Source organism: Myxine glutinosa, chromosome 8 (genome assembly GCF_964187855.1).
Source record: "Myxine glutinosa chromosome 8, kmMyxGlut1.1, whole genome shotgun sequence".
NCBI classification, from domain to species: Eukaryota; Metazoa; Chordata; class Myxini; order Myxiniformes; family Myxinidae; genus Myxine; species Myxine glutinosa.
Genome location: NC_136268.1, coordinates 27,629,738 through 27,657,374, shown reverse-complemented (window position 1 = coordinate 27,657,374; position 27,637 = coordinate 27,629,738). Strand labels below are relative to the sequence as shown.

Here is a 27,637-nt window from a genome sequence, read left to right as displayed (position 1 = left end):
CCATTTTGATTCTCTACCAAGGATCTCCTATGACCTATGTGTATCCCTGCGTGGTCGTGTGCAGCCAGATGAAAGCTGGTTATTCTGGGCCTGCCAATAATGAGCTGAAGAAAGATTCCTATCGATGAGTTAATGATCTCAGCTGGTAATTTTTGGCTGAGTGACAATTTCTTTGCCCGGACAGAAAATGAATACCAGAAACAGAGTACCGATCTCAGCGGTCATGTGCTTGGGGAAACCGAATGCTGCGCTGCTTCTGTCCCTCTAACAGTCTAACACTTGCGTCAAACCGAGCCCTCACAGTCATTTCCTTAGCGGAGAAAAACGACTTCAAAAGTTGTTTCCGTTCGATCCATGCAACATATGTACAGGTCCCATGAAAAGGACATCAACTAATTAATGCAACAACAAACGAGAAAGAGCAGTCAATGGTTGCAGACCATCGCCAGGACTAGTTTTGTTTGATTTTATCGTATGTATTTTATAGACGTACTCACATTCTAATTGTGCATACCTTAAAGAGTTACTTGGTTGAAAAAAAAAGACGTATACTACTGAGTTCCACTAGGTGGCATTTGTGGCCTACATTTGCACATTCTGTGCGGACAAACAGACAAACAAACGGAACCAAATGCGATACCCTCTCCTCTGGCGAGGGTAAAAAGCTACTGTGTTAGGGAAATCAGGGAAGTGGGAATGATTGGAAAAGGGAGGACAGGGTATGGAAGGGTTGTGGGGAAAGGGTGCGGGGGTGGCGTGAGATTAGTAGGGGTGAGTGAGCAGGAAAAGGAAGCAACACAAGATGAGGCAAGGCAGCTGTTGTTACCTGTTGTTGTTGTTGTTGTTGTTGTTGTTGTTGAGAGGCATGGCAAGGTGGGCAAGACATATCGAAGCGTGGAATAGTGACGTGGAATGGAGTAGAATCTTTATCCAAATGATGAAACGTGTAGAATCCCTCCATGTGGCCGGTTGTGGTGAAGAAGGTGGTGCAGCTGGTGTATTCGTAAACAGAACCCGGCCGGAGAATCGGGTACTCACCTAGAAGAGGGCGAAGAAGCAAGAGGATTCAACGAGATAACGGAAAATACTCCAGGCCAACAGAAGATGTTTCGTGTTTGGTATAACAGGCCAGTGTCAAATCTGCCCTTCCTTGTTCCCCTTTTCAAACGCACCATATTGGAGGTTAATACCACAAACTCCAAAATATGGACAAGCGGATTTACAAAAGTAAGCGTGACGACAATGCAACGAGGAAGGTTAGCGGACATTGTGAGACCCTGCAGTCAATTATGAGAAAGGAAATCTGGAGCACAGGTTAAACGGTGGAACGCACCCCCAGGTATCTCTCCGAAACTCGAACAAAAAATATATAAAATCACTCTTGCTCTCGTGAGAATTTCCATTACCATCCCATGTCGTTGCATCCACGTGTCGAGCCTCACGTGGGAAAGTGTCAGACAAGTACGAGTTTCATGTGGGAATGTTTACAACATGTGTGGAATCTAATGAGGAAATACGCAGGATGAGCCGAATATTAAAACATCTCGACGATGAAAATAACCACAATGTAGGCCTCGTGGCATTTAACGATTTGGCTCCCGTCACACCACAACTGCAACATATATATATATATATATATATATATAAAAATATAGTAAACCTGTTGGACATACATTTCTATCTTGGTTCCAGATGAACACCTCCTTGCGATGATAACGTACATCAAAAGCCTTGGTTTGAAATTCAAATTGCCGTTCCCTCTGATGTTCGTTTTTCCCCTTTTACTCGAGCTCGGATGTCTATATATCTGAACGTCTGTAAAACATTAGACGTTTCACAAAGTGATACATGCACAAAAGGCCAATTTATTTTTGTATCTAATTATCATGCGGGCTTAGCTTCCTGGACTATAATTTAAAAAATGCAAAAAAACCATCCTTGCACATGCACATGCGCTGCCCAATGCCCATTATGGTTATTTGAGGTTTCATCGTGGGATAACGTTTTAAATAGAATGTTGATATTAGGATGCCATTCCTCACTGGTGGAGTGGAAGACCTAAAAAAACAACCTGGTGAAAAAAACAAAAACATGCCCAGGGGTGCTTTGCTACTACTATATCGTTTTCCAAGCTACAAAGAACTTGTTGCCCAAGGATAGAAAGGCATCACCTTCTTTGGCGACAACCTAACCTTAAGGTTCCTGCCTGACGTTTCGACCACCAATTGGTGTTCATGGAACACCGTGCAGAAAGCGTCGGAGAGACCAACATGTGGAGTATCCGGAGCTTCCTCCGAAATGGTGTGCTGAAGCCTTACCCAAAGCGATTGATATATTTGGTGATAACCTAACCTTAAGGTTCCTGCCTGACGTTTCGACCACCAATTGGTGTTCATGGAACACCGTGCAGAAAGCGTCGGAGAGACCAACATGTGGAGTATCCGGAGCTTCCTCCGAAATGGTGTGCTGAAGCCTTACCCAAAGCGATTGATATATTTGGTGATAACCTAACCTTAAGGTTCCTGCCTGACGTTTCGACCACCAATTGGTGTTCATGGAACACCGTGCAGAAAGCGTCGGAGAGACCAACATGTGGAGTACCCGGAGCTTCCTCCGAAATGGTGTGCTGAAGCCTTACCCAAAGCGATTGATATATTTGGTGATAACCTAACCTTAAGGTTCCTGCCTGACGTTTCGACCACCAATTGGTGTTCATGGAACACCGTGCAGAAAGCGTCGGAGAGACCAACATGTGGAGTACCCGGAGCTTCCTCCGAAATGGTGTGCTGAAGCCTTACCCAAAGCGATTGCTATATTTGGTGATAACCTAACCTTAAGGTTCCTGCCTGACGTTTCGACCACCAATTGGTGTTCATGGAACATCGTGCAGAAAGCATCGGAGAGACCAACATGTGGAGTATCCGGAGCTTCCTCCGAAATGGTGTGCTGAAGCGTTACCCAAAGCGATTGCTATATTTGGTGCTGCCTTTTTATCCCCGAGGAAGTGCATTACATTCCTTTTTGAAAATTGCGATTAGTACATCCCGTTCTGATGTGGTGGGGCTGGCACGGTGGCTCAGAAGATTTTTTGCACTCGCCTTTGAGCTGTCTCGCCTGGGAATTAATGTCGACCCAGTTATTAAAACTGTCAGCCTAGTGTTTCGTCTGCAGGGCGATGCATTATTTTGTCCAGCGCCTGTCAGAGGGATGTTAAACCGGAAGACCCATTTGCCAGCTCCGATTGTTGGTGGACGTTGAAACATCCCATGGTGTCTTTCAAGAAGAGTGGCCGAGTTATTTGCCGGCACCCTGAAGAAAAGGACAAATTCCTGCCCTGACTGACTGCTGGGAAGACAACAAACCACCCAGCATTACCGTTGTCAAGAGACTGCTTTGGCAGCACCAACGCTCTATAGAATATGGTGCACTAGCTGGGGCTACCTGGCACTGCCCGGACGGGGTAATGAAAAGGGGGCGACGGGGGGGGAATTGGATACCCAGCACTGCCTGGCTGGGTGAGCTTTTCCTGGCGGTGCTTTCGGGACATGTTGAAACACCATTGGCAATATAATTGTAAAGTCGATCACGCTCAAGAAAATTCAAACTGATCGGACTACGCGTTGTACTTGTCGAATTATGACATAATAATGAAAACGCTAGAGGAGTTGCTGGCATCATGGTGGTTACCTGTTGCCTGCAGGCCTGAGGCAGCACTGGCGAAATCGAGATCGACATCTCTGCCTTTGTCTATTTGTGACCATATAGCTTTAATCTCAGTCTGCAAGGACTTGAGTACCACGCGGATGCCTCCTAGTTTGGAGGTGATGTGTTGGTATAATTTATGCACATGATGTCAGCGTCATGTGATTGGGTCAATGTGCTTCTTTGGTTAAATATATATATATATGGTTTTTTTCTAAAGCAAGGAGGGGATAATCTGATAACGTGGATGAGGTGGAAAGTACGATATTTGACAAGGCAGAAGCTGAACGAGAAACACAACCTCAAAAGACATTTTTCACAGCGGCTATCTAAGGAGTAGGCCTTGAATGACACAAAAACAAATTCAACAATAAAGCACAAGGTACAATTTAACACAGAAAATTGGAGGAAAACACAAACAGCAACACGGACAAAAATATAATAGTATAACATATATATATATATATATAAAATATATATATTAAGCCTGGCGTTGGCTTAGCGGTTAGGGTGCCGGCTTGGGATCCTAGGATCCTGGGTTCGAATCCCGGTCGATCGCTGAATTAACGCCAGGGGGGTTGACTCAGCCTGTCATCCTTCCGAGGTCGGCAAATTGAGTACCAGCTTGCTGGGATGAATGATCCCGGTGTGCACCCCGGTTTAGAATAGGTACACCGTATCCCTGCGCATTGTAAGAGCGTGACCAAGGGTTGGCGTCAGGAAGGGCATCCGGTCATAAAAAAACATTGCCTCAAACAGGGAACCATGATTGTCATGGGGCCCGCAAGGCTAACCCTCGCTCTAGCGGGGAAAAATGGCCTTAAAACGATCATTCATATATATATATATATATACATATGTATAACAGAGAAACACAACAGATCTGGTTCGGAAAACCTAGCTCTGATAAAGTGGAAGCAGCAGCTGCAGATTCAACCAAACAAAAACAACTGATTAACCTCCGAATCACTCTTTTTAACTTTTCCGTGAGTTAAGATAATGTCGAATCCCCCTCCCCACATCGAAACAGCTTTAAATAATTGAATATTAAAATAAAAAGAATGCCAACCCACAGCACCATTTGTTACTTTGTGTTCTCTGCCAAATTTGAAATATCAAGCTTCTTGGTAACAATGAATGAATGATCGTTTTAAGGCCATTTTCCCCGCTAGAGCGGGGGTTGGCCTTGCGGGCCCCATGACAATCATGGTTCCCTGTTTGAGGCAATGGATGCCCTTCTTGGTAACATTACACAACATATTTACACAAATGTCTCCCGCGATGAAGCTAACTCCAAGGGCCTCTCACTCACTCACCGCAGGCAGGTTGGTGGTCTTTCCGTCTTCTACCGACTCCTCTCTGGCCTTGCCGCCCCCCCCCCCCCCAGCTCTCTCTGGGCTCTGTCCCCCAAATATTCCTACAGGTCGCACAAGATCTGCCTGCAACCCTCTTATGGTTAAACTGCCAAAATCAAGACTCTCTGCTCACCTTCACTCCTTCATTCCTCTTTTCTCCCGCCTCTGGAACAAACTCGCTCACTCTCTTCAATCCCACTCCACCCTCCAGGTCTTTAAAGCAGCTGTTCACCACCATCTCTTATCTTCCCCCATCCAAAACATTGATCTTTTCTATCCCCGCGAATTTCACCCCAATTCCACTTTTTTGAAATACCAACTTCTGTCCTGGAAGTCCTTGGTGTCCTTGTGTTTGATACTTCTGCCACCCCCCTCCCCCCAAGCCCTCTCCCTCCCACACATCTCCCTGCTCTTAAATGTTGTGTGCCCTCAAGTGTTTGTGTGCTTCCCCTTCTCTTGTCTTCCGCTCCCTCTTTTTATATATTTTGTTTGTCTGGTTGATTTGTTTGTGAAATAAATGTCAGCTCTTTCACGAGCCTCGATTCAGTATACAAAAACATTAAAAAAAAAAAAAAAATTGCTCTTCACCGTGATGAAGAACTGCCAATTGCAGTTTGAGCCGTTTCCAGACAAAAGTCACTAAAGTGAAGTGCAAACAGATTGTAAGAAAAAAAAGTTGACATTACAGATGGGACCAAACAAAAAGGTTCATTTCACAGTGAAAACATGAACATCTGCTAATGCTGCACACAGGCTAAATTAATAGAGTGAAGCATAGTTTGCTGCATCGTCCGGCCCATTTAGCCTGTGCATTAGACAGACGCCTCCACTTTCCTTTTTCTTCATCTATAGAAAACTCTTGGCAGAGCAGGTACATTTAGCACGAGGATGGGCTGCCAGCACAAGATTCGTCATCGCCATCAGGGAAGAGCAATTTGCACCCATGAAGCATTGCGTTCATTAATCCGGGTGGCACAGAAAGCTCTAAATGCACTTAAGGTGTTGGCTGGGTCCTCGTGTCTATTCACTTGCAGTGTTGCTGGCATATTTGTTGGCTTTTATTCATCGGGTTGGAAGCCGAGCATTACGTTTCAGGTAGCTAATTACCATTACATTCTAGGATGTGTACCTCCGCCACCGAAGGTGGATGTAGCTAATGTTTTCAGCCCTGTCTGTCTGTATGTTTGTTGTGGACGGATTCGGACGAAGGTTGTTGGATGAGTTGTTCAGGTGACAAGAACAAGCCGATTCGATTTTGGTTCATGTCGCATCCAGATCCGACAAATCAGTGGATGCAAAACGTAAACTGTTCGGCCTGGTGGAGGTACGTGCTCTACCGAGTGCTGTTCTAGTTCGATACATGTTCGGTCACCCGATCAAGATCGGATTATTTAGACTTTAGTAACCCATCAAGAAGATCGATGTTTAAAACTGTAGCAAAAAACAACACGGGATTGCACCACGGCAATGTTGGGGCAAATGGCCTCATTTCCTTGTTTGAAGTCGGTTTTTCCTGGGTCTCATGTTGCGTGCAGTCTGTTGTCTCTCTTTATTCTAATGACATCTCTTCAAACGTTTCTCTGTCAGTCTGCTGTATCTCTTTATTGTGTTGACGTATTCTTTTCCGGAATCTCAGTCTCATGGCGAAGAATCTGATGTCTTTGTGTTTCTTCAAGGCATGCATGCTTTGGTTATTTTTTTGGATAGAGATGTAATATTTGCTAAGTAAACGTCTCTCCTTTCACTGCATTGTTTATGGAAAATAAATAATTGAAGAAAACAAAGCTATGTAGAGAATACACCTTTGAACATAGCTCCGATCCTCCAACACACCCAACGATGGTCGGTTATAAGAGGGGCATTATATTTCGTTTTAACATTGATTTGATGACCGTGAAACCTTTGTATATCGACTTTCATTCTGCATAAGGAACATAAATAATATAATGGAATTGGTTTGAGTCCTGACAAAGAATTCACCTTTGAAGGTTGTTTATATTGTTATGTCGGTGGGGTAGTGATGACTTAGACAAGGTAGATTTGTATCGGTAGCCTGCTCCGATTGTCGTGTAGAAACCACCATGTAATAAGTACTTGTTAGCCCGGATGTCGGATTAAGTGTATATTTGTCCCCGTCGTGAGGGGGTGGGGCATGTTAACTAGCTTAGGGAATAAGGGTAAATTATCCCTTGTACGTCGTTCCCTTGGCGATTTATCCTTTGTCCATTTTGGCACCGCACCACAGACACTAGTTAGAATTGCCATTAAACTACACTAAACAACCGGAAGCCAGGCATCAAGCACTCGGGTTGACAAACCCGCCTGGCAGACACACATAGCTCAGGCAGGCCGAGAGCCACGCCCAGAAGGGCAGTGATTGGGCGGGAGTTGACCAACAGGAAGGCCGAGGTAAGAATCAACTCACTGATTGGTAGAGGGAAGGGCGAATAGGAAGCATCACGCTGATTGGCAAGGCACGACCGATGTCAGAAGGCGGACTGCACGCTGATTGGTGGGGGGCTGGGCCTGTGGTGTTGGCCTGCGGAGATTGGAAGAAAAGGGCCGATGACGTCAGAGCGGGATGTTAAAAGAACTCTCTAACCGGCATTTTCCCTCTTGCTCTCTTGCCTTCATCTTCTTCTCGCTCTTGTGCCTGCTCATGTTCTGGACCTCGCGGACGATTGTGCATGGACGACGGGCTCCAGGAAGCGATCGGACTGACCGTGTTCAGAGACGCCATCGGGAGACGTGCAGAGGCAGCAGGAAGAGCCGCAGCCCGGGAACTGCGGTTCTCCGTGTGGACGAGCGCGGCTTGCCGCTGCAGCGTGACGAGGCCTAGTGAACAAGGGCGCATCGAGGCCGAGTGAACAAGGGCGCATCGAGGCCTACTGGGCGTGTTTCCACGCACGGACCTCCAGGGCCTTGGCGATTCCTGGCGAGATCAGCCCAAGCTGATCAGAGCTAAGTGCACGATAAACCACACGTTTTTATTTTCCAGTTAATTTTAATCCTTAGTCTGTGTTTTAAGTCTGGTGTGGGGGGACGTCCCGTTTAGGAATTTAGTTTACCGTCGCGTTTTCTTGTTTTCGGAATTTCTTTTAATAAACCCTTTTGTTATTTTTGTACATTTCTAAATCCGTTTTTGTTTGAGTTATTTTCTACAGGGTCGGGAACTGCCAGCGGACAACAGGTAAGCTCTTCAGTTTCCCCTTCTCCCTTTCTTCCCCCGCGTGTATAAAGTCGGCATTTGATCGTCGCCTCGGAGTTGAAGCTTGCTCGGCTAATCTGTTTCCTGGTAAATATCTTAATCGCCAGAAACACGACAATATATATATATATATATATATATATTGTTACGTGGAAGAGGGCAGGGGATACATAGCTAGACCATTGTAAGTGTAGTACGGTCTGTGTGTTTTGAGGCCTTGCTTAAATGACAGAGGGGCCTGGTGGATCATCACTGGCATTCCACACCAAGGACCATCTTCATCGTGCTCGTTTTGGCTTCAGAGCGATATCGTCCCACACCTGGTCCCCGAAGTGATCTATGTTGAGCCTTACGCACCAGTTAAGGGAAGTCTCACCTCCAATTGTTTTGTTGCATGAGTGTGATCTGAAGCGCCGAGTTGGTTAGGAATTGTTTTATTACAATTCATACTGCATACAAGTTTGAATATTCCCATTTACCTCTTTATGTTCATTTGACTCACATGGTTCATTGCGTTTTGTTAATTTATAGCGCCTTGTCACCCTTTTCCCTGATAAAAAAAATCCTTTACAAGGTAACAAACGTCTTTCACCTATCTGCTTACGTGTCCATGTGCGGCCATTAATTAGGTCCAATTGAAGCTCCTTGGTGAACAATAAAGTTGGAATTCATTAAACAAACACAGTAAAATGAATAATAAAAGATCGTTCGGCCAATCTCCCGAGTCTAACTCGGCGCTGAGGTTCCTGTTTTAACGGGATCTTCAGACATGTTATATATTGTAAATGATAGCACACTGAGCAGTAAAATAATTTAAAATTCTTTATTAATAGCCTGACGTTTCAAGAACAAACTACAGACTTGGCATTTAATATGGAATATTTTTTTTTCTTGACTTGGGTTTACTTTCTTAACTCAGTATATCAATCTGGTGAGTTTCTTTTACACTTCGGTGATTTATTTGTTAAAAGAACCATGTCACTGATTGGCTGTCGCAGCAAGAAGTCAACAACAGGATTATATCACAGGTGGCGTGGCAAAATGTACGGACAGGTGCATTTGATGATTGGCTTCACAGTCGGGTATACCAGGGTTGTTGCGTTCTGTGTTAGTGGAAAACAACTGCTGCACGTCTCCAAAAGTTATTGCCGCTTCCTCTGGAGATGGTCCGTCAACTCGACAATGCTGTTTGTCATGGAGTGGTGGCTTTACGAAATCACGGCATGAAACAGCGTGCTATTGCTCGGCAGTATGGCATCACTCAAGGTCAGGTGTCAAAGATCCTGAAACGAAATGCTCAGAGGGGTGTCCCTACTCCAATACCGAGGCCAGGACGTCCCCACAGAACCACAAGGAGGGATGATCGCCAGCTGCACTGGTTAGTCCGCAATGGCCGTACCAAGTCAGCTAATCGGCTTAGGGCTGAGTGGCAGCAACTGACAAATGTGCCTGTATCCAGAAGGCTAGTCAACCAACGACTGGTTCAAGCAGGCTATCGTGCCAGGCGTCCCCTGAGAAAGCCACGCCTGACCATACAACACCGCCAGCCCCGATTGCAGTGGGCCAGAGAGCACCGTCAATGGCAGCCAGGACACTGGAATCACGTGATCTTCAGTGACGAGTCTAGATTTCTGGTCTATCGTCAAGATGGCCGCGTCCGAGTGCTCAGACAAGTGCATGAAGCCTACAACAAAGATTGTATAGTGCCAAGAGTCCAAGCTGGAGGTGGTGGGGTGACCGTTTGGGCTGCTTTTCATGCAGGGGGAAAAACTGACCTGGTTGTTCTGAATGGAAACCTGAACCAGTTCAAGTACAGGGCCATTCTGGAAGAAACATTGCTTCCATTTGCTCGTGCAGCCTTTTGAGGAAACTTTGTCTTCCAAGATGACAATGCACGGCCTCATCGTGCTCGCATGATCCAACACTTTCTTGCTGACCGTGATGTACAGCATATGGAGTGGCCTGCCATGTCCCCGGATATGAATCCGATAGAGAACTTGTGGGCAGAATCAACTCGTCAAATCGACCACTTGGACCAGTAGCCGACCTCTGTGCGTGAATTGCAGCAGGCTATCGTCACTGCATGGCAAGCGATTCCTGTCCAAACCTTGGCAAATCTCGTGAACAGCATGCCTCAACGTGTACGTGCTCTCCTGAATGCTCGTGGGGGTTACACGAAGTACTGAACTGTAATTTTACTGTCCGTAATCCCAGTCGTAATTTAACTTTTGTTTTTGTAAAAAAAAAATTTGGCTAATGTGCAAAATAAAGAGATACTTCTGGAAAACGCACAGAAGTTTAACACAGTACTGTCCATGAATTGAGTTCGATATCAGTTTACATCACTTTCAAGGATCAATTTATTTGTTTCGAAATGTCAAATGTGGTTTTTGTTTCTTTTAAAGGTCACATTAACAAAATCTAGAATAATTTCAACATAATTCCAATGAACTTTTGGTTCTAAGTCATCTTGAAAAGTAAGTTCACCCGCCAAAAAAAATATTTGGTTCTAAGTTTGTAAAGTAAGTTCACCCCCCAAAAATAATATTCCATATTAAATGCCAAGTCTGTAGTTCTCTTCCTCAGAGGAGTTGAGTGGTGATAACCGTTATGCCTAGGTCACACATAGGCGGATATTTTGGCGACTATTGGCGACTGCCGGCGATCAAGATTTTTCGGCGACCACTGGCGATTTCGGGCGGTCAAATATGGTCAGGCGGCAGTATGGCGACTGCAGGCGGCCACATTGCGACGACGCCCCGAGTGGGATGGCGACTGTTGAAGATCGACGACGACTGCATTGCGGATGCACGGCGGCAGCGTGGCGACAGTCTGGCGGCTAGATTACGACCGATGGCGGATCACGGCGACTGCATTGGGGCCGGGTGGCGGTTTACTCCGACGTCCGCAAGACTGCAATAAGACCGCCGGCGATTGGAGACGATTCACACAACTTTTTAAATCTTTATTTCTCTATTTTACATTTCACTTTATTCATTTCAATGATGTATGACATGAAGCATGAAGATGTTTGATGTACAATAAGAAAGTTAATAAAGATGTATCATTGTAATGTAATAATCAAACTTTTCTGCAGGGAGAGAGAATGGAAATAAAGTCCAACAAATTATTTCCACTGGTCCCAAGTCCCATAAATAAAGTTTCCAAAGGACCAAAGTCCCAAAAATAAAGTTCCCAAAAGTCCCAAGTCCAAACAATAAAGCCATATCCTTGTCGGCACCACAGGACCTCACTCCACGGAGACCCTCACACCATCCTGTCTTGCCATGGAATCGTGGTATGTCGTAATGCAGTCGCCAGGCAGTCGTATCTCTGTCGCCAATGGCCGTAACTCGGCCGCCACTAGTCCTACTGCTGTCGTCGTCAGTCTCCCATAGCCGCAGGGGAGACGTGGCAGTTCTTCTGCAGTCGATACGCAGCCGCAACAGTGTCGGCCCGTAGTCGGGAAGATGCCGCAGGAAGGCCGTATGGCATTCGCATCTCTGCCTGTGCTGGCTGGTGGGGCGATGCTGGGGCGATTGCGGAAGACTATGAGCGACTGGGTTGCGGCCGCTTTACGGTCTTATTACGGATACCGACGACAGCATGGCGGTTCCATCGCGACAGCATGGCGGATTTTTTTCGATTGCGACTGAGCGCGCCGTTTTTAAACATTTTAAAAATTATTTTGCCCCTTTGCGGCTCTTGCCGACTGCAGCCGACCTGGGGAGGATAACCACGACTACAGGCGACCGTCCATTACGGTTTCATTACGATTGTCGGCGGGTGGTGGCGATTTTTTCAGTCGCCAGTAGTCGCCGACAAATCCGCCTATGTGTGACCTAGGCTTTAAGTTCCATTGGGGCCGGTTCACGTCATGGATTGGTCCAAGTGCTTGCCAATCACAGGGCGTCCCTGCATTCAAATGACTCTGCCGTTTTTGATGTTGTAATTGATTGCGTACTTTTATGTATGTGGGGTGTAAGTCGATGTGTCGGTTGATGGAGCTTTTCTCAGAGTACCAGACCTCGACAATCTCGCGGTTCATTCTCAAAGATCCTGTGCCGAGGATCGTGGTCTGATTCCATGAGAATGTGAGTTGGTGTGTGTGTGTGTGTGTGTGTGTGTGTGTGTGTGTGTGTGTGTGTCGCAACCAATGATAACCTGTCTTGTCGTCTTACAGCACGTTGGTGTTGAATTAGCCTTGTGGTTAAGTGTTTGGACGTTTGGCCCACATAATTGGCTTCACAATCTTCACATTGTGTGTTGTGGATGACATTATTTCTATCAAATTTGTTCACCTGGTCTTTTGGCTTTGACAGCTGTGCTCGTAAGGATGTTTGTGGTTTGTGGATGATGTTGATGTTGTATTCACGTGGAATGCGGCTTGTGGTTTCGGCAGCGTGTTGTATGTATGGAAGTGCCACCGTGTGTGAAGGTGTGGTTGGACGGTTGTTGTTGTAGTTGGATTTCCGGCGACAGGATTTGATAATATCCCAAATGCATTTATCAAATCTTGTCGCCGGCGTCATAAATCGTCTATTAAATTCATAAATCCAACATATTAGGGCATCTAATTCACAATGAACTGAACTAATGGAAAGACAAACGCGTGCAGCACAGTGAGCGAAGCTCACCCCGATCCATACCATGTGACGTACCTCACCCTGTTGCGTATCACGTGATGCCTGTGCGTGTTGAAGCGGTCACATCCATTTAAGAGTAATCATGTTTTGTTTTGCACCAAATAACAACAATAAACTTAGTTGTTTGTTGCAGGTATCGTTCTTCAAAATGTGCCCAGGGTTTGTGCACCACCATACATATATATATACACAAAGAATTAAGTTAAGCACCCCCCCCCCCCGTTTTTTTACAACCTCGCACGTTACAAGTTTGTTGTCGTCAAAACAGTGTAATATACCCATGATATTGCTATATTTTCTGGAGAAGTGATATTATGGTCACATAAAAACATAACAATCATGCCGTTTTCAATATTTTATTCTGAATAATTTAAGGTGAAATTTTTTGGGAATTTTAGGCATATTTTCACCTCAATTTAAGTATGGAGCTATAGGTCCATCACGGACAGTGTGGATGACGTTTATGTTTTCTAACGTACAGTCATTGTTCTGAGAAGACCTCTAGCGATCTTTGCGTCAATAACGTGTGTAGGACCCACGTGATCGTGCTGCACGAGCGATGGGCGTCACAGATGAGTGCACTCATCTGCATTTCATCAATGGATAATTGCTAATGTCATACCAATCATTATTTGATCTCACATACCGTAGAATATATGCCAATGTATACATATACACAAAGAATATATATTAGGGGGTGCTTACCTTAATTCGTTGTGTTGGGGTGCTTAACTTAATTCTTTGTGTATATATATATATACATACAAATAATAAACAAAGACCCACCCACATCTCTCACATGTGAATGGAGGGAATAACCAATCAGCTCTCACCTAATCTGTGGCTAGGATGTATGTATGTATGTATGTATGTATGTATGTATGAATGTATGTATGTATGTGTATTGTGTATGCATGTAAGTATCGATATATACATATATATGTATAATTCAAAGCTACAATGGGTAAAGTAACATAACAATCCTGAAAATAGTAAAACTAATTAACCCATTTAGCCTATATTATTAAGTTAAACCTAAATTCCATTTTGTATAAACTCACAGCTTTATGGAAATAGTTTCTGAGTTTTCAAAGTTAGCACATAAGCACCTAAACGCCTTTTTGACATATGCAGTAGGAAAGCCAGCTTCATGTCATCAAGCATGGTGCAGATTGTAGGTAACAAATCCCTCATATATCTGGCATAATTATCGAGCATGAGTCCTTTAGCATCACCTAGTTAGTAATCAGGTTTCTTCTGCACAAGAAAACGAGTTACCATAATAAAACGTCGATCGGAGTAATAAATTGATAAATACATTGCTGGCTTCGCAGTTGCATCGTGTCACCCAAAACTTTTCATATTACTCAAGAAACATGAATCATCAATTTTGATACAACAACTAAATCATGCTATCTTGTCAATTAAGGATCATGTTCTACTGGTGAAGCAAAGGAGTGCAAGAGGGTGTGGTTTTTGTTTTTGTTTTTTTTTGTATACAAAGTCGAGGCTCGTGTAAGAGCTCACTCATATTACGACACAACACATCAGGACAAAAAGAACAGTTGAGAGAGGAGGGAAACAACAACAAAGTTGAAAGCCAAGATAGAGGGAGTTTTCGACAAAAAAAAAAAACCTATCATCTCATCACCACTAGTTGCATATCAATTTGTTTTGATCTCTGGAGGACATTTGTACTTTTTCTCCCTCCCTGTAGCATACTGGCAGAGCTATCATTGTAACATATGCAAAGCCAAAGCCTTCTGTAGCCAACGCGTGCTACCCAACTCAGCTAGGCAATTCAATCACCAAGTCAACAACACCACGATCGTGTGAAAGTCACTATAACGCAACTGCATCTTCAAGTGTCAAGGGTTAATGACATACAAGTAAGTTTAGACTCCCTCCCTGCCAAACCACCCCACCAACGTATTAAACCTCAAGGACGCAAAGCAGGGTAGCGACCATAGCAGCATATGCAGTGTTTCAGTTAAGAACCTCAACATCATTTTTCATTTCACGAGAGACCTCATGACTCCAAGCAGGAATCTATCTGAACGTGACATGCTCATGAGAAAAGGTGCGGGACGATTCTGGTTAAAATGCACCCGTAAAACCCAATAGGCTCAGAAAGGGGCTTCTTTTCCATGTGCTGTGCCTAATTGTTGCACATCACCTTGTGAGTAACCTCACCTCAGAGCCTCGGATATAACGAGCAACAGCTAAAAATATACACATCAGGTGGAGAATTTAAAGGGCAACTAGCACATGATTTTAGGGAAGCAATGCAACACGGGCTAATTGGTTCGAAATTTTGAAATCAGAAAAAAACTGATTTTATGTCGATCAGCTTTTCCAACAAGGAACTAAAATGTGATTAACATTTGGACCTTATGTCACGATACACGATATGTCATGTGTACTGTCAGTGCTACCATTATATCAGATGCTGACTAGTACGATGGTCTTTCAACTTTGGCCTGCACTTTCGTTTATTCTCATAACCAAGCTCCTTTGCATGTTACAAAAATGACACCGTACTTGCAAAACTTTACTTTTTCAAGGTACTCACCGACCCTGGACACACACTTGTCATAATAAATCATAGCAGAACCTTGTGCATGCCTTCTGTATACTTAAGACGTGTACCATACGTAACCGGTGTGGGACGTCATTCTTCCCAGCCTCGTTCGACAAACAATATCTTGGCTCTGCGGTGCTCTTTATTAAGGACGTCTTTGACAGGCAATCATCACTACAATTTGCAGCCAACCAAATAAATGTCATCAGGTTTGACATTTACATTGAACAGAAATTTCACAAATATTTGCTGCTCCAGCATCTTTGTTACCTCACTCGCCACCATCTTGATTTTCGGAGTGACACATCGTTTGTGAAAATATTGTTTGTCTCTATTTTTCTTTTCTATATATTGTACAAGGCTTGCTAAAGAGCTTGTACAATAAATGAGAACAGCTATGGGCATCCGTGATGCCGGTAAACAAAATGCATCATTTGTTAACAGCCTCGATGAGCTCTGGTTGAGAACACATAACATAAGACAGTCACAAATGTTAACAAGTAGTACATCAAAAAAAAAACAGATGAACTTTGGCCCCTCATCTTGCTAACATGACTTCATTAGCTCCGATTATATTTTAATTACTCGCTTGCCAGATGAATCAAATGAAACGAGAATGCAATCATCTATTCCACATTTACATATTCAACCAAGCTCTCCCAATGGTGACGCTAACATGTGCAAGTTAAAGCAGAGTGTGCAGGGTATCGTTTTGGAGAAGTGCTGTCAAGTACACAAAGATTTTCTCCTACTTGGTCAAAAAGTATTACAAGAATAACAAGAAAGAGCAATCAGAGATTGCAGACCCTCGCCAGGACGCATTTGTGTGGTGTATTTTGTGGGGTGCTTTTGTACAGTCTTTCATTATTTTGTACAACCCCACTTTCATCAGACAGCCGTGACACATGACATCCTCTTTATAAAACTGAATTCAATATTGTATTATTTTTTATCTTTTTTTAATGAGGCTGTCCTCAGGGTCTTTTGAGTCCCCGGGGTCTTTGGCATCCTCTGAGTATTTTGGGTCATCAGGGTCCTATGGCTCTTTTGGGTCATTGGGGCCATTGGGGTGTTTTGAGTCCTCGTGGTCTTTTGGGTCTTTGGAGTTTTCAGGATATTTTGTATCTTTTTGGGTTCTCGGGGTCCTCTGGTTCTTCATGGTATTTAAGGGTCTTCAGGGTATTTTGGGATATTGGTGGTCTTAAGGGTCTTTGGTGGTCTTAAAGGTTCTTTAAAGGTCCAATGGGTCTCAGTGGTCCAAAGTGTTGAAAGGTACATTCCGATCGTACATAATAAATAGACGTACATAATTAATAGACAGGATGCCACTGACTTCAAACAGTACGTAATTCATAGATATATTGAAAACTCACATGGCTGGAGAAGATAATAAGTAGAGGTTCTTCTTATTCAAACAATAACAACTTCTGGCTACCAGATCTTACGACCAATAATATTAAACATGTGTTCCACTTTACAACTACTACATTACTTTGAAGTTCCACATCGATAAATGAAGCGGTTCAAGAGATATCATTTTTCTAAAGATTTTTGTTCAATCCAACATGGCCACCAAACCATGTGACATATTAATTATTCAAGGACAGCATGGTATATGCAAGGCATGGGGAACATATGTGTGAAGTTTCCATTCAATCTGTTCAGCCATTCTGGAGAAGTGGCTTTTCAAAGGTATATTCTTCAAAAAAATGATAGCCGCCAAACCATGTGACCTATGACGTCATGATCGCAGAACCTTTTGTTTGTTATGGGTATGCGATCATGCATGTAATGTTTCGCCTCAATCTGTTCAGCCATTTTGGAGAAAAGGGTTTTTTAGTTGTTTTTAAGGCTGTGTTAAAAAAAATATGGCGGCCGAACCACGTGACTGATGACATCATTTTTTCTTTATCTCCACAAATTTATCCATAAATGACGTTCAAGAATTTTCATCCTGATCGGACAAAGTTTTGTACTTGTCGAATTATGACGTCATAATGGAGGCAATCTGTGACATCATCATTACCATAAGTTATTCCCCATGGAGAGTTCTTTACAATGAGCCATGTCTCAATTTTTCATACGCAGCACTTTCGGAGATATAGAGGAGCAAAGTTTTTCCATTATGGCGCCCGTACCACGTGACCTATGACGTCATAATTATCATTTAAAAAATTCTACAGGAGGTGCACTTATGGTGAAAATTTCCTGTCAATCGGACCAATGGTTGCAGAGAAAAGCATGTTTATTCTGTGTGGACAAAGACAGACAAACAAATGAAAAATCACTCATAGAGCGACACTTGGCAAAAGTGAACAAAGCAGAATGGCACTCAGTAGAGCATCTTTTTGACCTCACAAATAATTGGTGGTCGAATTCAGTTAGCTGATATGAAAATCCAATTCAAATTTCAAGTCAATCGGTTGAAAATTGAGGCTTTTAGAAATTTGAAATAAGTGGTTGATCTTTGGCCTATGTTGACCTTTTGGCCTAAGCTGATCTCAAAAATAGTTGGTGGTTGAATTCAGCTCGCCGATATGTATATCCTATTCAAATTTCAAGTGAATCGGATGTAAATTGAGGAGTTTAGAAATTTGAAAAAGAAGTGGTTGACCTTTGGCCTATGTTGACCTATGGCCTATGTTGACCTTTTGACCCAAAAAATATATAGGATTTTGTCGGACCACGAACTCTACCATTTGGTGAAGTTTCGTTAAGATCGGTTTAAAATTGTGACCTGAAGGCAAGTATAAGTGAGCGGACACACACACACACACACACACACACACACACACACACACACACACACACACACACACACACACACACACACACACACACACACACACACACACACACACACACACACACACACACACACACACACACACACACACACACACACACACACACACACACACACACACCGGAGTGATCAACAATTCAACATACTTGCAATTTTTTTTATTTTTTTTTGCCAAGTATCAAACAAAAGGACTCGAATGCAATGTCCTCTCCTCTCAAAATTTAATCAATCCTTCCTTGTCACATACCCAGCCTGTCGACCGAATTTCGTCTCAGTCTGTCCACAACTTTTTAGGATATCCTGTTCACAAACAGACAGACAGCCAAACAGACAAAACATAACCTCCATCCACCTTCGGCGGCGTAGGTAAAAATATCACATTGCGTTTGAATCCCAGCAAAGCACAGAAGATTCAGTTAACAATCTTTACAAAATTTGTCGATACTACGAATAGACAAGTGATGGAACATCAACGTGAAAATGAAAGAGATTAGGTAGGGTGGGGGTGGTGGTAGGCAGTGATAACCATGGCCCTGAAAAGGTGTCATGTGATTATGATGTCCTGCAGAGGCTTTCTTTGTTTACTTTATTAGTGTTGTATCCAGGTTGTGAAGGGCAAACATCAAATCAGCTTGACATGAAGCAGCAGTCCCAGCAGAGATGTGAGGCAGTGCTAATTGACGATGCAACAACAAAGCACAGCGCGGTCACTAAGTCTGTACTGTGATCTGTGACATGCTCCAATAGATGCATTTGAACGCAAAGCGACATTTCTCTCTTACCTACGACACCCTGTCCTTCGACCTTCTGCTTGTAGTCCCGTTCGTCAATGACATACCAGCATCGCCGTGCCAGCTGGCAGCTGTCGTCAGGCGATGCAGTGGGGTCCATTGTCATTCTGACGGCATACAGCAGAAATCAAATTAATCAAAAAAAAATACATGGCCAATAAAACGTTTATGTAAAAAAGTACAAATGAATGACCAAAAAAAAAAAAAAAAAAGTACAAATGAATGATCAACAGGTGACGAAAGCATTCTCAAGGTGTGTAGGGTAGACCATCTGGCACTATCCCAGATAATTTGTTCAGCATCCTAGTGGACTCGTACAAGTATTCAAACTGGTTCGCTCATGCAGCAACACCCGCGCACATGAGTCAGCGGTTGGTGCCACACGCGTGAAACAAAAACAATTTACACAGGAAAACAGAAATTTTTTTCCAGAAGAGGTCATGATAGGACCTGGCGTTGTTCTCACCATGGTGACTAATAAGGGAAGGAATAAAGGTTGTTGGATTCTGAAAGATTTTGGGACAAGGCTCTCAAAAGGAAATTATCGCGGCTTTAAAATAGCTCGTCTGGACGTACAAAGACAAACAGAAGTACAAATGGTTTTCGGGCGACTAAAAAAAAAAAAATGCTTGGCTTTCACGTACTTACTCAGATTGTTGTGGAATTTGCTCATTTTTTTTTAAACAATTTCAGAAATAAGACTTTCTGCAGAAATTAGCCTACATTATGTTTTGATGTCAGGTGCTTCGTATTTTTAATTTGATGTCAGGTTTTGGTGTCAGGTTTTGATGAATTTTTTTTTTGTCATTTTATTTTTTGGGGTCATTTTGTAATTATTTTATTTTTTTGTAATTTTTTGTCCTCTTTTGTCATTTTTATTTTGTCCTCTTTTGTCATTATTTTTCCTCTTTTGTCCTCTTTTTGTCCCCCATCGCACCACGGAGCGAAAGGTGGACTAAGGTAGTCATTATTTTGTCCTCTTTTGTCATTTTAAAAATTATTATTTTGCAAGTATTTTGCTCATTTTTTTTGTCATTATTTTTTGATGTCAGGTTTTGATGATTTCTTCTTTTTTTGCCATTATTTTATTTTGTCATTATTTTGTCATTATTATTTAATTTTCTGGTCATTATTTTGTCTTTTGTCATTATTTTGTCCTCTTTTGTCATTATTTTGTCCTCTTTTGTCATTATTTTGTCCTCTTTTGTCATTATTTTGTCCTCTTTTGTCATTATTTTGTCCTCTTTTGTCATTATTTTGTCCTCTTTTGTCATTATTTTGTCCCCTTTGTCATTATTATTATTATTTATTATTATTATTATTATTATCATTTTTCAAGTATTTTGCTCATTTTTTTCTGTCATTATTTTTTGATGTCAGGTTTTGATGTCCGGGGCTTCGTATTTTGAACTCAGATTGGAGTCTGTTGCTTCTTTTTTTGCCGTTAGTTGCACACCCGATACTCGCTCAAATAAAGATTTGTCCGAAGCTTATAGAAATAGAACAATCGTTGGCATAGTAACAATCATGCTTCCGCAAGCAGTAGCACCAGTAGTTGAAAGAGGGAAAGGGAAAACACTTTGGAATGTAGCATTTTGAGATCGCAAACCCACTAAATCACAAAAATCTCCATTCGTTCCTCTGCTTTGAAGTAGCATCGCCAACAATGTGCAGCCATCTTGCAGCGAAGACGAGTGAATCACGTTTAATACCACGGATAGAAACAATTTCACGCAAAGATGTCATAGACCTCACCAGTTTAAAACAGTCCTCGGCCTACTTTTTGGCTGCTGAGCAGTTGAGCTGCCAGTGAAAGTTTGAACAATCAAAACAATAACTAAAAGCATCAGCACAATCACAGTGCCCAAACAATTATCGCAAGAGCACTGGTTCGGGCCTTGCTGGGGCATCGGCAGGATCGGTGTACCGGGAGCGCTTGTGCCGGTGAGTTCGAGAATTCAAAGTGGAGGAAAGATCCCTCCCTAATTTATAAACTCAATGTTATAAACGTACAAATAGCATTTGGGTTTATACATTTCGTGCATTTATTTTCCACATCAATGTGATAACAAGAGGACGTCATGCGTAGCACGATACTTGCAAAATCCGCCCTACCCCAAAAGTTTTCCAATGATACATGATGGCCTATGTTGACCTTTTGGCCTATGGTGACCTCAAAAATACTTGGTGGTTGAATTCAGTAACCAGATATGCAAGTCCTCTTCAAATTTCACATCAATTAGATGAAAATTTGGATTTTAGAAATGTGGCTATGTTGACCTTTTGGCCGATGTTGACCTCAAATATACTTGGTGGTTGAATTCAGTGACGAGATATGCAAGTCCTCTTCAAATTACAAGTCAATCGGATGAAAATTGAGGATTTTAGAAATTTGGCCTATGTTGACCATTTGGCCTATGTTGACCTCAGGAATACTTGGTGGTTGAATTCAGTGACCAGATATGCAAGTCCTCTTCAAATTTCAAGTCAATTAGATGAAAATTGAGGATTTTAGAAATTTGGCCTATGTTGACCTCAAAAATACTTGGTGGTTGAATTCAGTGACCAGATATGCAAGTCCTCTTCAAATTTCAAATCAATTGGATGAAAATTGAGGATTTTAGAAATTTGGCCTATGTTGACCTTTTGGCCTATGTTGACCTCAAATATAATTGGTGGTTGAATTCATTGACCAGATATGCAAGTCCTCCTCAAATTTCAAGTCAATTGGATGAAAATTGAGGATTTTAGAAATTTGGCCTATGTTGACCTTTTGGCCTATGTTGACCTTTTGGCCTATGTTCACCTAAAATATAATTTGTGGTTGAATTCAGTGACCAGATATGCAAGTCCTCTTCAAATTTCAAGTCAATTGGATGAAAATATGAGGATTTTAGAAATTTGGCCTATGTTGACCTTTTGGCCTACGTTGACCTCAAAGATACTTGGTGGTTGAATTCAGTGACCAGATATGCAAGTCCTCTTCAGATTTCAAGTCAATTGGATGAAAATTGAGGATTTTAGAAATTTGGCCTATGTTGACCATTTGGCCTATGTTGACCTCAAAAATACTTGGTGGTTGAATTCGGTGACCAGATATGCAAGTGGTCTTCAAATTTCAAGTCAATCGGATGAAAATTGTGGATTTTAGAAATTTAGCAAATTTGGTGACCTTTGGCCTATGTTGACCTTTTGACCTATTGACCCCAACAACAATAGGCTTCTGGCTTTTGACCAACTCTACCATTTGGGGAAGTTTGGTGAAGATCGGTTGAAAATTGTGACCTGTAGGCCGGTGACAAACAAACAAACAAGAAAACGTCATGCGTAGCACGATACTTGCAAAATACGCCCTCCCCCAAAAGTTTACCATTGATACAGCAAATTGTCCATTTCATGAAGTTTAAAATTTACAATCTTGATCAAATAGTGGGGGGGCCAATGTTTTCCCGTTGAATTCAAATGTTAATTTGTGGACACTGGTTGGGTTGTCTTTAGGGATGATAGAAGTTGTAGAAAAAATATGTCTCCATTTTTTTCAAGTTCTTTATAGCGGCCATTTTGGATTATCAAAATGGCGTTTGTTGAAAACCGAAATTGTCATTAGCTTGGCTTCTAAATGACCTAGAGTGTTAATTTTGGTGTCCAAATGTACATATTTGCGGATACTTAATCCAATAAACACACATTTATAAACCTACATATGATCAAAAGGGTTCTTATGGCAGCCATCTTGGATTTTCACGCACTTATGCCAACACATATATATATTTTTTTCCATCATTTTCACTTCTAAATCACATAAAGGCTGGACTTTAGTGTTCAAATGTACACTTATAATGTCTTTGTGCAATATTTTTAGTTGGCAGTGTTCATTGTTACATTGAAGGATCTCCATCCTCCTCATCATCAGTGTTATCGATTCCCATGGGGCGCTCCTGACCCGTGTTACCACACACCTCTTCATCTGCCCCACACATACACATCTCAGAACAGTTGAGATGCTGAGACCTGCATGAGCAGTGAGACATGCATTGGGTCTTCTTGCAGTTACATTTGATTAGATGTGTGATGGCAGCTGGGGCTGGAGGGTCCTTGGTTGTGATGGGCACCAGCTGATCTCCTTCTGCTCTCCATCCATGTTCTGTTGGTTGTGGAAGCTGGGGGTCCGGTACATCAGCCTGATGCCACACCATGGCCTGGAAATGTGCACGAGCAATGGCTTCATGTAAAGCACCCCGTGTTGGTGGCAGCTTCTGTGCCTCTAGCTGTTTCTTGGTAAACAGTCTCCACCTCAGCTTGCCCACATCCACAACTGTAGTACGAGGCTCATACAGCTGGCATACAAATGCCTCAATGTCACTTTCTGTGTCAGCTCTCAGCTCCTCAGAGGCCCCAAGGTCATGAAACGCAGATACCACCTCAACAGAGCACCTATTGAGGGCTTGCCAACATGTGAGCTTTCCCTTGCCGGCAAACCGACCAGTCTGGTCTGCTCCCGTGAATGCATGGAATCCTGGTAGGGCTGCAGCCTTCCTGACACCAAGTTCATGTACTATTGGTTCCAGTGAGATTTGCCTCTTCTTGTTCCCCACACCCGTGATGAAGTATGTGTCTTTGCATAGTTCATGGTACCGGTGGAGTGCTAGGATGAATACATCAGTATCAGGTGACTGAATGTACAGCTGTGTTGCACCTCTTCGGACGGCATCTAGACTGTGAAGAAAGATCCTCGTATCAGCCTCCTCCTGGGAGCTACGGAGATGCTGTACATCCATGCAGTTGGAGAAGACATCCTGCCTTGAAGTGACGATGAAGACCTTGGTAGTCCCCTCAAAGTGACACAGAGCTTTCTTTGCCAGATAGACAGTTAGCTCATCTTTGGTGTTGGTGTGCGACAGGAACTGTTTTGCTGTCAGTTTCCCAATCGGGGTGCTGTCTTGAACGTGGTAAGCAGTGGGCGGCTTGCCACCTTGGCGCCTCTCCCGTGTGGCCTCTTTCAGTGAATTTGGCAGATCATATCGGTCAAACACGAGGTGGACTTCATCATACCCGTTGGTCTTGCAGTCCAGTGTTGCATTGAAATGGCCAGCCCACTGGGCACATGTTTTGACCCATTGTGGCTTACCCATTGCTTGCACTAATGCCATGCCGTCTATGACAGTCACCTTCTTGGGAGGGGGTGGAGTATGTTCAGGATTGTCGTCGTCTGGCTGCTGACCAGTGCCAGTTGACTTCTTGGGTAGATCTTCTAGGATGCCCATGAGCTTGCTTTTGTCTGTGCATGGTAGTAGTGTCCCAGCCATTGCAAAGAGGGTTCGTGGAAGCGCGGTGAATTCATATTGACCTATGGCATCCTTCAAGTTGATCTCTGGTCGTGAGCGGGCCACGATCAGCATGCGCGCAAACAGTGACCTGTCGTCTTTCAGCTCTACAACCTTGTCTGCCAGTTTGTGCTTCACAGCTTTCCTGGCACTCTTCCACATCTTCAGTTTGACCTTTCCCATTCTGGCCCAAAGGTTGATTTCATTTGTGTTGATGCGCTCTGCAACAAACGTGTTATACGCTTTCTGACCAATCTCATCTTGGTTGCAGACATCCTTCTGTACTTCAGCTGGCATCACCACCTTGGTGATGATAGTCGTCAGGTCTTCACCCTCATGCGTCATGGGATTCATGGACTCTCTGATCACATTCTTCAGTCGACGAATGCTGTCTTCCTGCCGAGCCCAGACTGTGGTTGATAGGTCGTGGTGCTCCTTGCGTGTAGCTGATTGTGAGCCAGCCATCTGACGGGCTTCTTCAGCAAGCCTACTCAGCTCTGGTGCTGTCAGAAAGAACCTTTCGCGGGCACTGGCATTCTGGGTAATGCCCACAATACCCCCTGTCACCTTCATGATCCTGTTGATGTGCTCCAGTGCATGGTCCACACCTACAGCACAGAAGGGGATTTCATTCTTATGGACACTGAAGTTCCCATCCATGAACTCTTGGTAGATCCCTGGATCTGTCATCTTCAGGGCCTTCATCTCTGCAAGGTACCGGGGAGTCAGCCTGGCATATTTCTGTTTGTCATGTGCAAAGAAGTATATGCACATCTCATCCAGTGAAGACAGGTGAAGCTCAAATTGTCCATCACGGGTGGCACGGATGAATGTGTATATCAGCATTATCATCCGCATGTAGCATCGCACAAACTTGAACAGTGGACTCTTGGCTTCTTTCCTCTCATCAAACTTTGCCATGGCCTCCAGGACTTCGTTTGACTCGAGGACAGCTAGCATGTTGTTCTGCGCGCTTGTCATCTCCTCTCGGTTGTGTAGATGACAGCTCTGGGCAACCTGTTGTGCTGACTGGGTACATGGGCCCCTCAGATGGGGATGCTCTTGGAAGAATTCGTCCACATAGAGGTCGAAGAGGGCTTGGACAGTGGTGATGTGGGCCTCCAAAGCCCTCTTCATGTGCTTGGCTTCCAGTATTTGTCTGGTCGTTGTTGGGCCATAGATATCAGCCTCAGACCAAGCCTCGTCAAGACCACTGTCCTCTATGGCATTCCCAGCAGCCCTCAGTGCAGCCATCACAGTGTGCATCTCCCCTAGTCGCAGTACCCACTTGCCTTTGCAGTCATCTCTGGTCATCTCCAGCTGTTTGGCTCGCTCATACAGGGCCATGTCTAAGGTGATCACTGTCTTCCTATCAGGACCCATGACCATGCAGTTGATTTGTTGTGTCTGTTTCAAGACTGTTATCAGTGTTTGCCATTCATGGGCTGGTGCTGCTACCAATGGCAGGGCGTTGACCTCTGTCAGAGGCTTCGAAGAGGAGAGCAGTGAGTTGTAGGCTGTCCAAGTTGGGATATCGTGATGCTTGATCCTACTGCCAGGTGGTTGTTTTGGATCGTGGACGAGTGACCCAACAGGGTCAGCATGCTGGGGTTCTGCAGCTTGCAGCTGGTCATCTGGTGGGATGATGTCGTCTTGTACGTCCTCAGCTTCAGCTGTTCGCATGATTGTGCGTGAAAGTAGCCACACTGTGTCCGTCGCAGAGTACGGCTTGGTGACATCTGGGTTTGACCGTGTCTTGAAGCTATACGTGGTACCTGTGGCAGATTGTTTGTTTGGTGCTTGGCAAGGAACAAAGTCTGGAGCAGTCAGAACCTTGAGTGAGCGGTGTCTGGCCTTTCGGTCATGTAGTGTCAGTGTTCTATGTTCATCTGTGGAGGGTGCATGTTCCCGTCGTTGGTAGAGTGCCCAGGCTGTAGCATGGAGTGTCCGCTTCCCATCAGGTGTGTCTTCATTGAAGTCACTGTTGTCCACTGCAAAGAAGACAAACGTCCCTATGCGCATGGTTCTTGGAAAGTATACACCCTGTTCTGTCGTAGACTCTATGACTGAGTTGGCCAGCTGTGTCTCCAACCGCAAGATCCGACTATAATCAACAGACAGACCGAACCCATGCAGGAAATCCAGAAGCTTCTTGTTTCTGGTGGACTGATGGACTACAATGGCAACGGCAAGCTGCTGTGGCCATTCTAAGCGATGGCGGAATGGTGCATCTGGCTCTTTGGGCTTGTACGTGACTTGGCGTTTTGACTTGTAGCCGTACATGATGTTCTGACTGATGGTTATAACATCTCGATGAATAGTGGCTGAGCGCATAGTCTCTGGCTCAATGCTCGTGGCTGGTCCTTCCAGTAGCCAGCGGAGGAAAGCATAGAGTACTTTGGGTACATGCTTTTCAGCATCATCAGTGTTCATTTCTCCTTCAAATTGCCATGGGTGCTTGTTCTGACAAGCAATGGCACTGCGGAGAACAGAGGCACTCTCAAACAGTTGTTCGATGTTTTTTTCATTTGTCTTCGTCATTGCATCTTCGACAGCTGCATCACGCACGGCAGTGGAGAATACACAGTCTGACTCGTTTCGACGTTTTGGTTTCATGAAGTGAACGTCATCAATGTGAGAGTTGATTTTCTCCTTCATGCCTTGGGTAGTAGGTGATGGGACATTGTGCACACCATTATTGTCAAGAATCCTGGAGTAAACCGACTTCAGGTCAGACATGTTGAGAATTTCACCAGCTTGGAGTAGAGAGCGAACAAGGCTGACAAACTCAATGTCTGCGGCTATTTTGATAACATTAGTTTCTTGCAGTATGTGTTCTTTGTCATCACTTGATGTCCCACTCTTGGGAGCACGTTGGACATTCTGCACCCAGCATGGGAGATGATACTTGACGTCGATCGCATGAGCATCATGTGCACTGATGGCAGCACTCAGCTGAACTTTCCACTTGTGGTTGCTGCCTTCTTCAACAGCTTTCTTCAGCTGTTTACCTGCGTTGAACGTGCATACAACATGTACACTTTCCTTAGTGACCTCTTGACAGAAGAAACAAAGGTCTCTGTTGAATGGAGTTGATGATGAACGTGTGAAGCGAAGAGTCTCGTCTTGCGTAGAACCTGAGGTACTTGCAGCGGCAGGTGCAGAAGAAGGACGTCCACACCTCTTATGAAGATGCTGGGTGTCGCCATGTTCGCAGGCTTTCT

General features: G+C 43.8%; 1 protein-coding gene across 1 annotated transcript in view; it reads right to left on the bottom strand.

The window, feature by feature from the left end:
* Positions 1–1,034: 1,034 nt before the first annotated feature.
* FBXO3 (F-box protein 3) overlaps positions 1,035–27,637 on the bottom strand; it is a 344,255-nt gene continuing 317,652 nt past the window's right edge. The window contains exons 9-11 of the mRNA XM_078783944.1: positions 19,081–19,196; positions 1,674–1,815; positions 1,035–1,038 (exon numbers count right to left, since the gene is read on the bottom strand). Coding sequence (XP_078640070.1) covers positions 1,035–1,038; positions 1,674–1,815; positions 19,081–19,196 — 262 coding nt within the window. The remainder of the gene's footprint in view (positions 1,039–1,673; positions 1,816–19,080; positions 19,197–27,637) is intronic.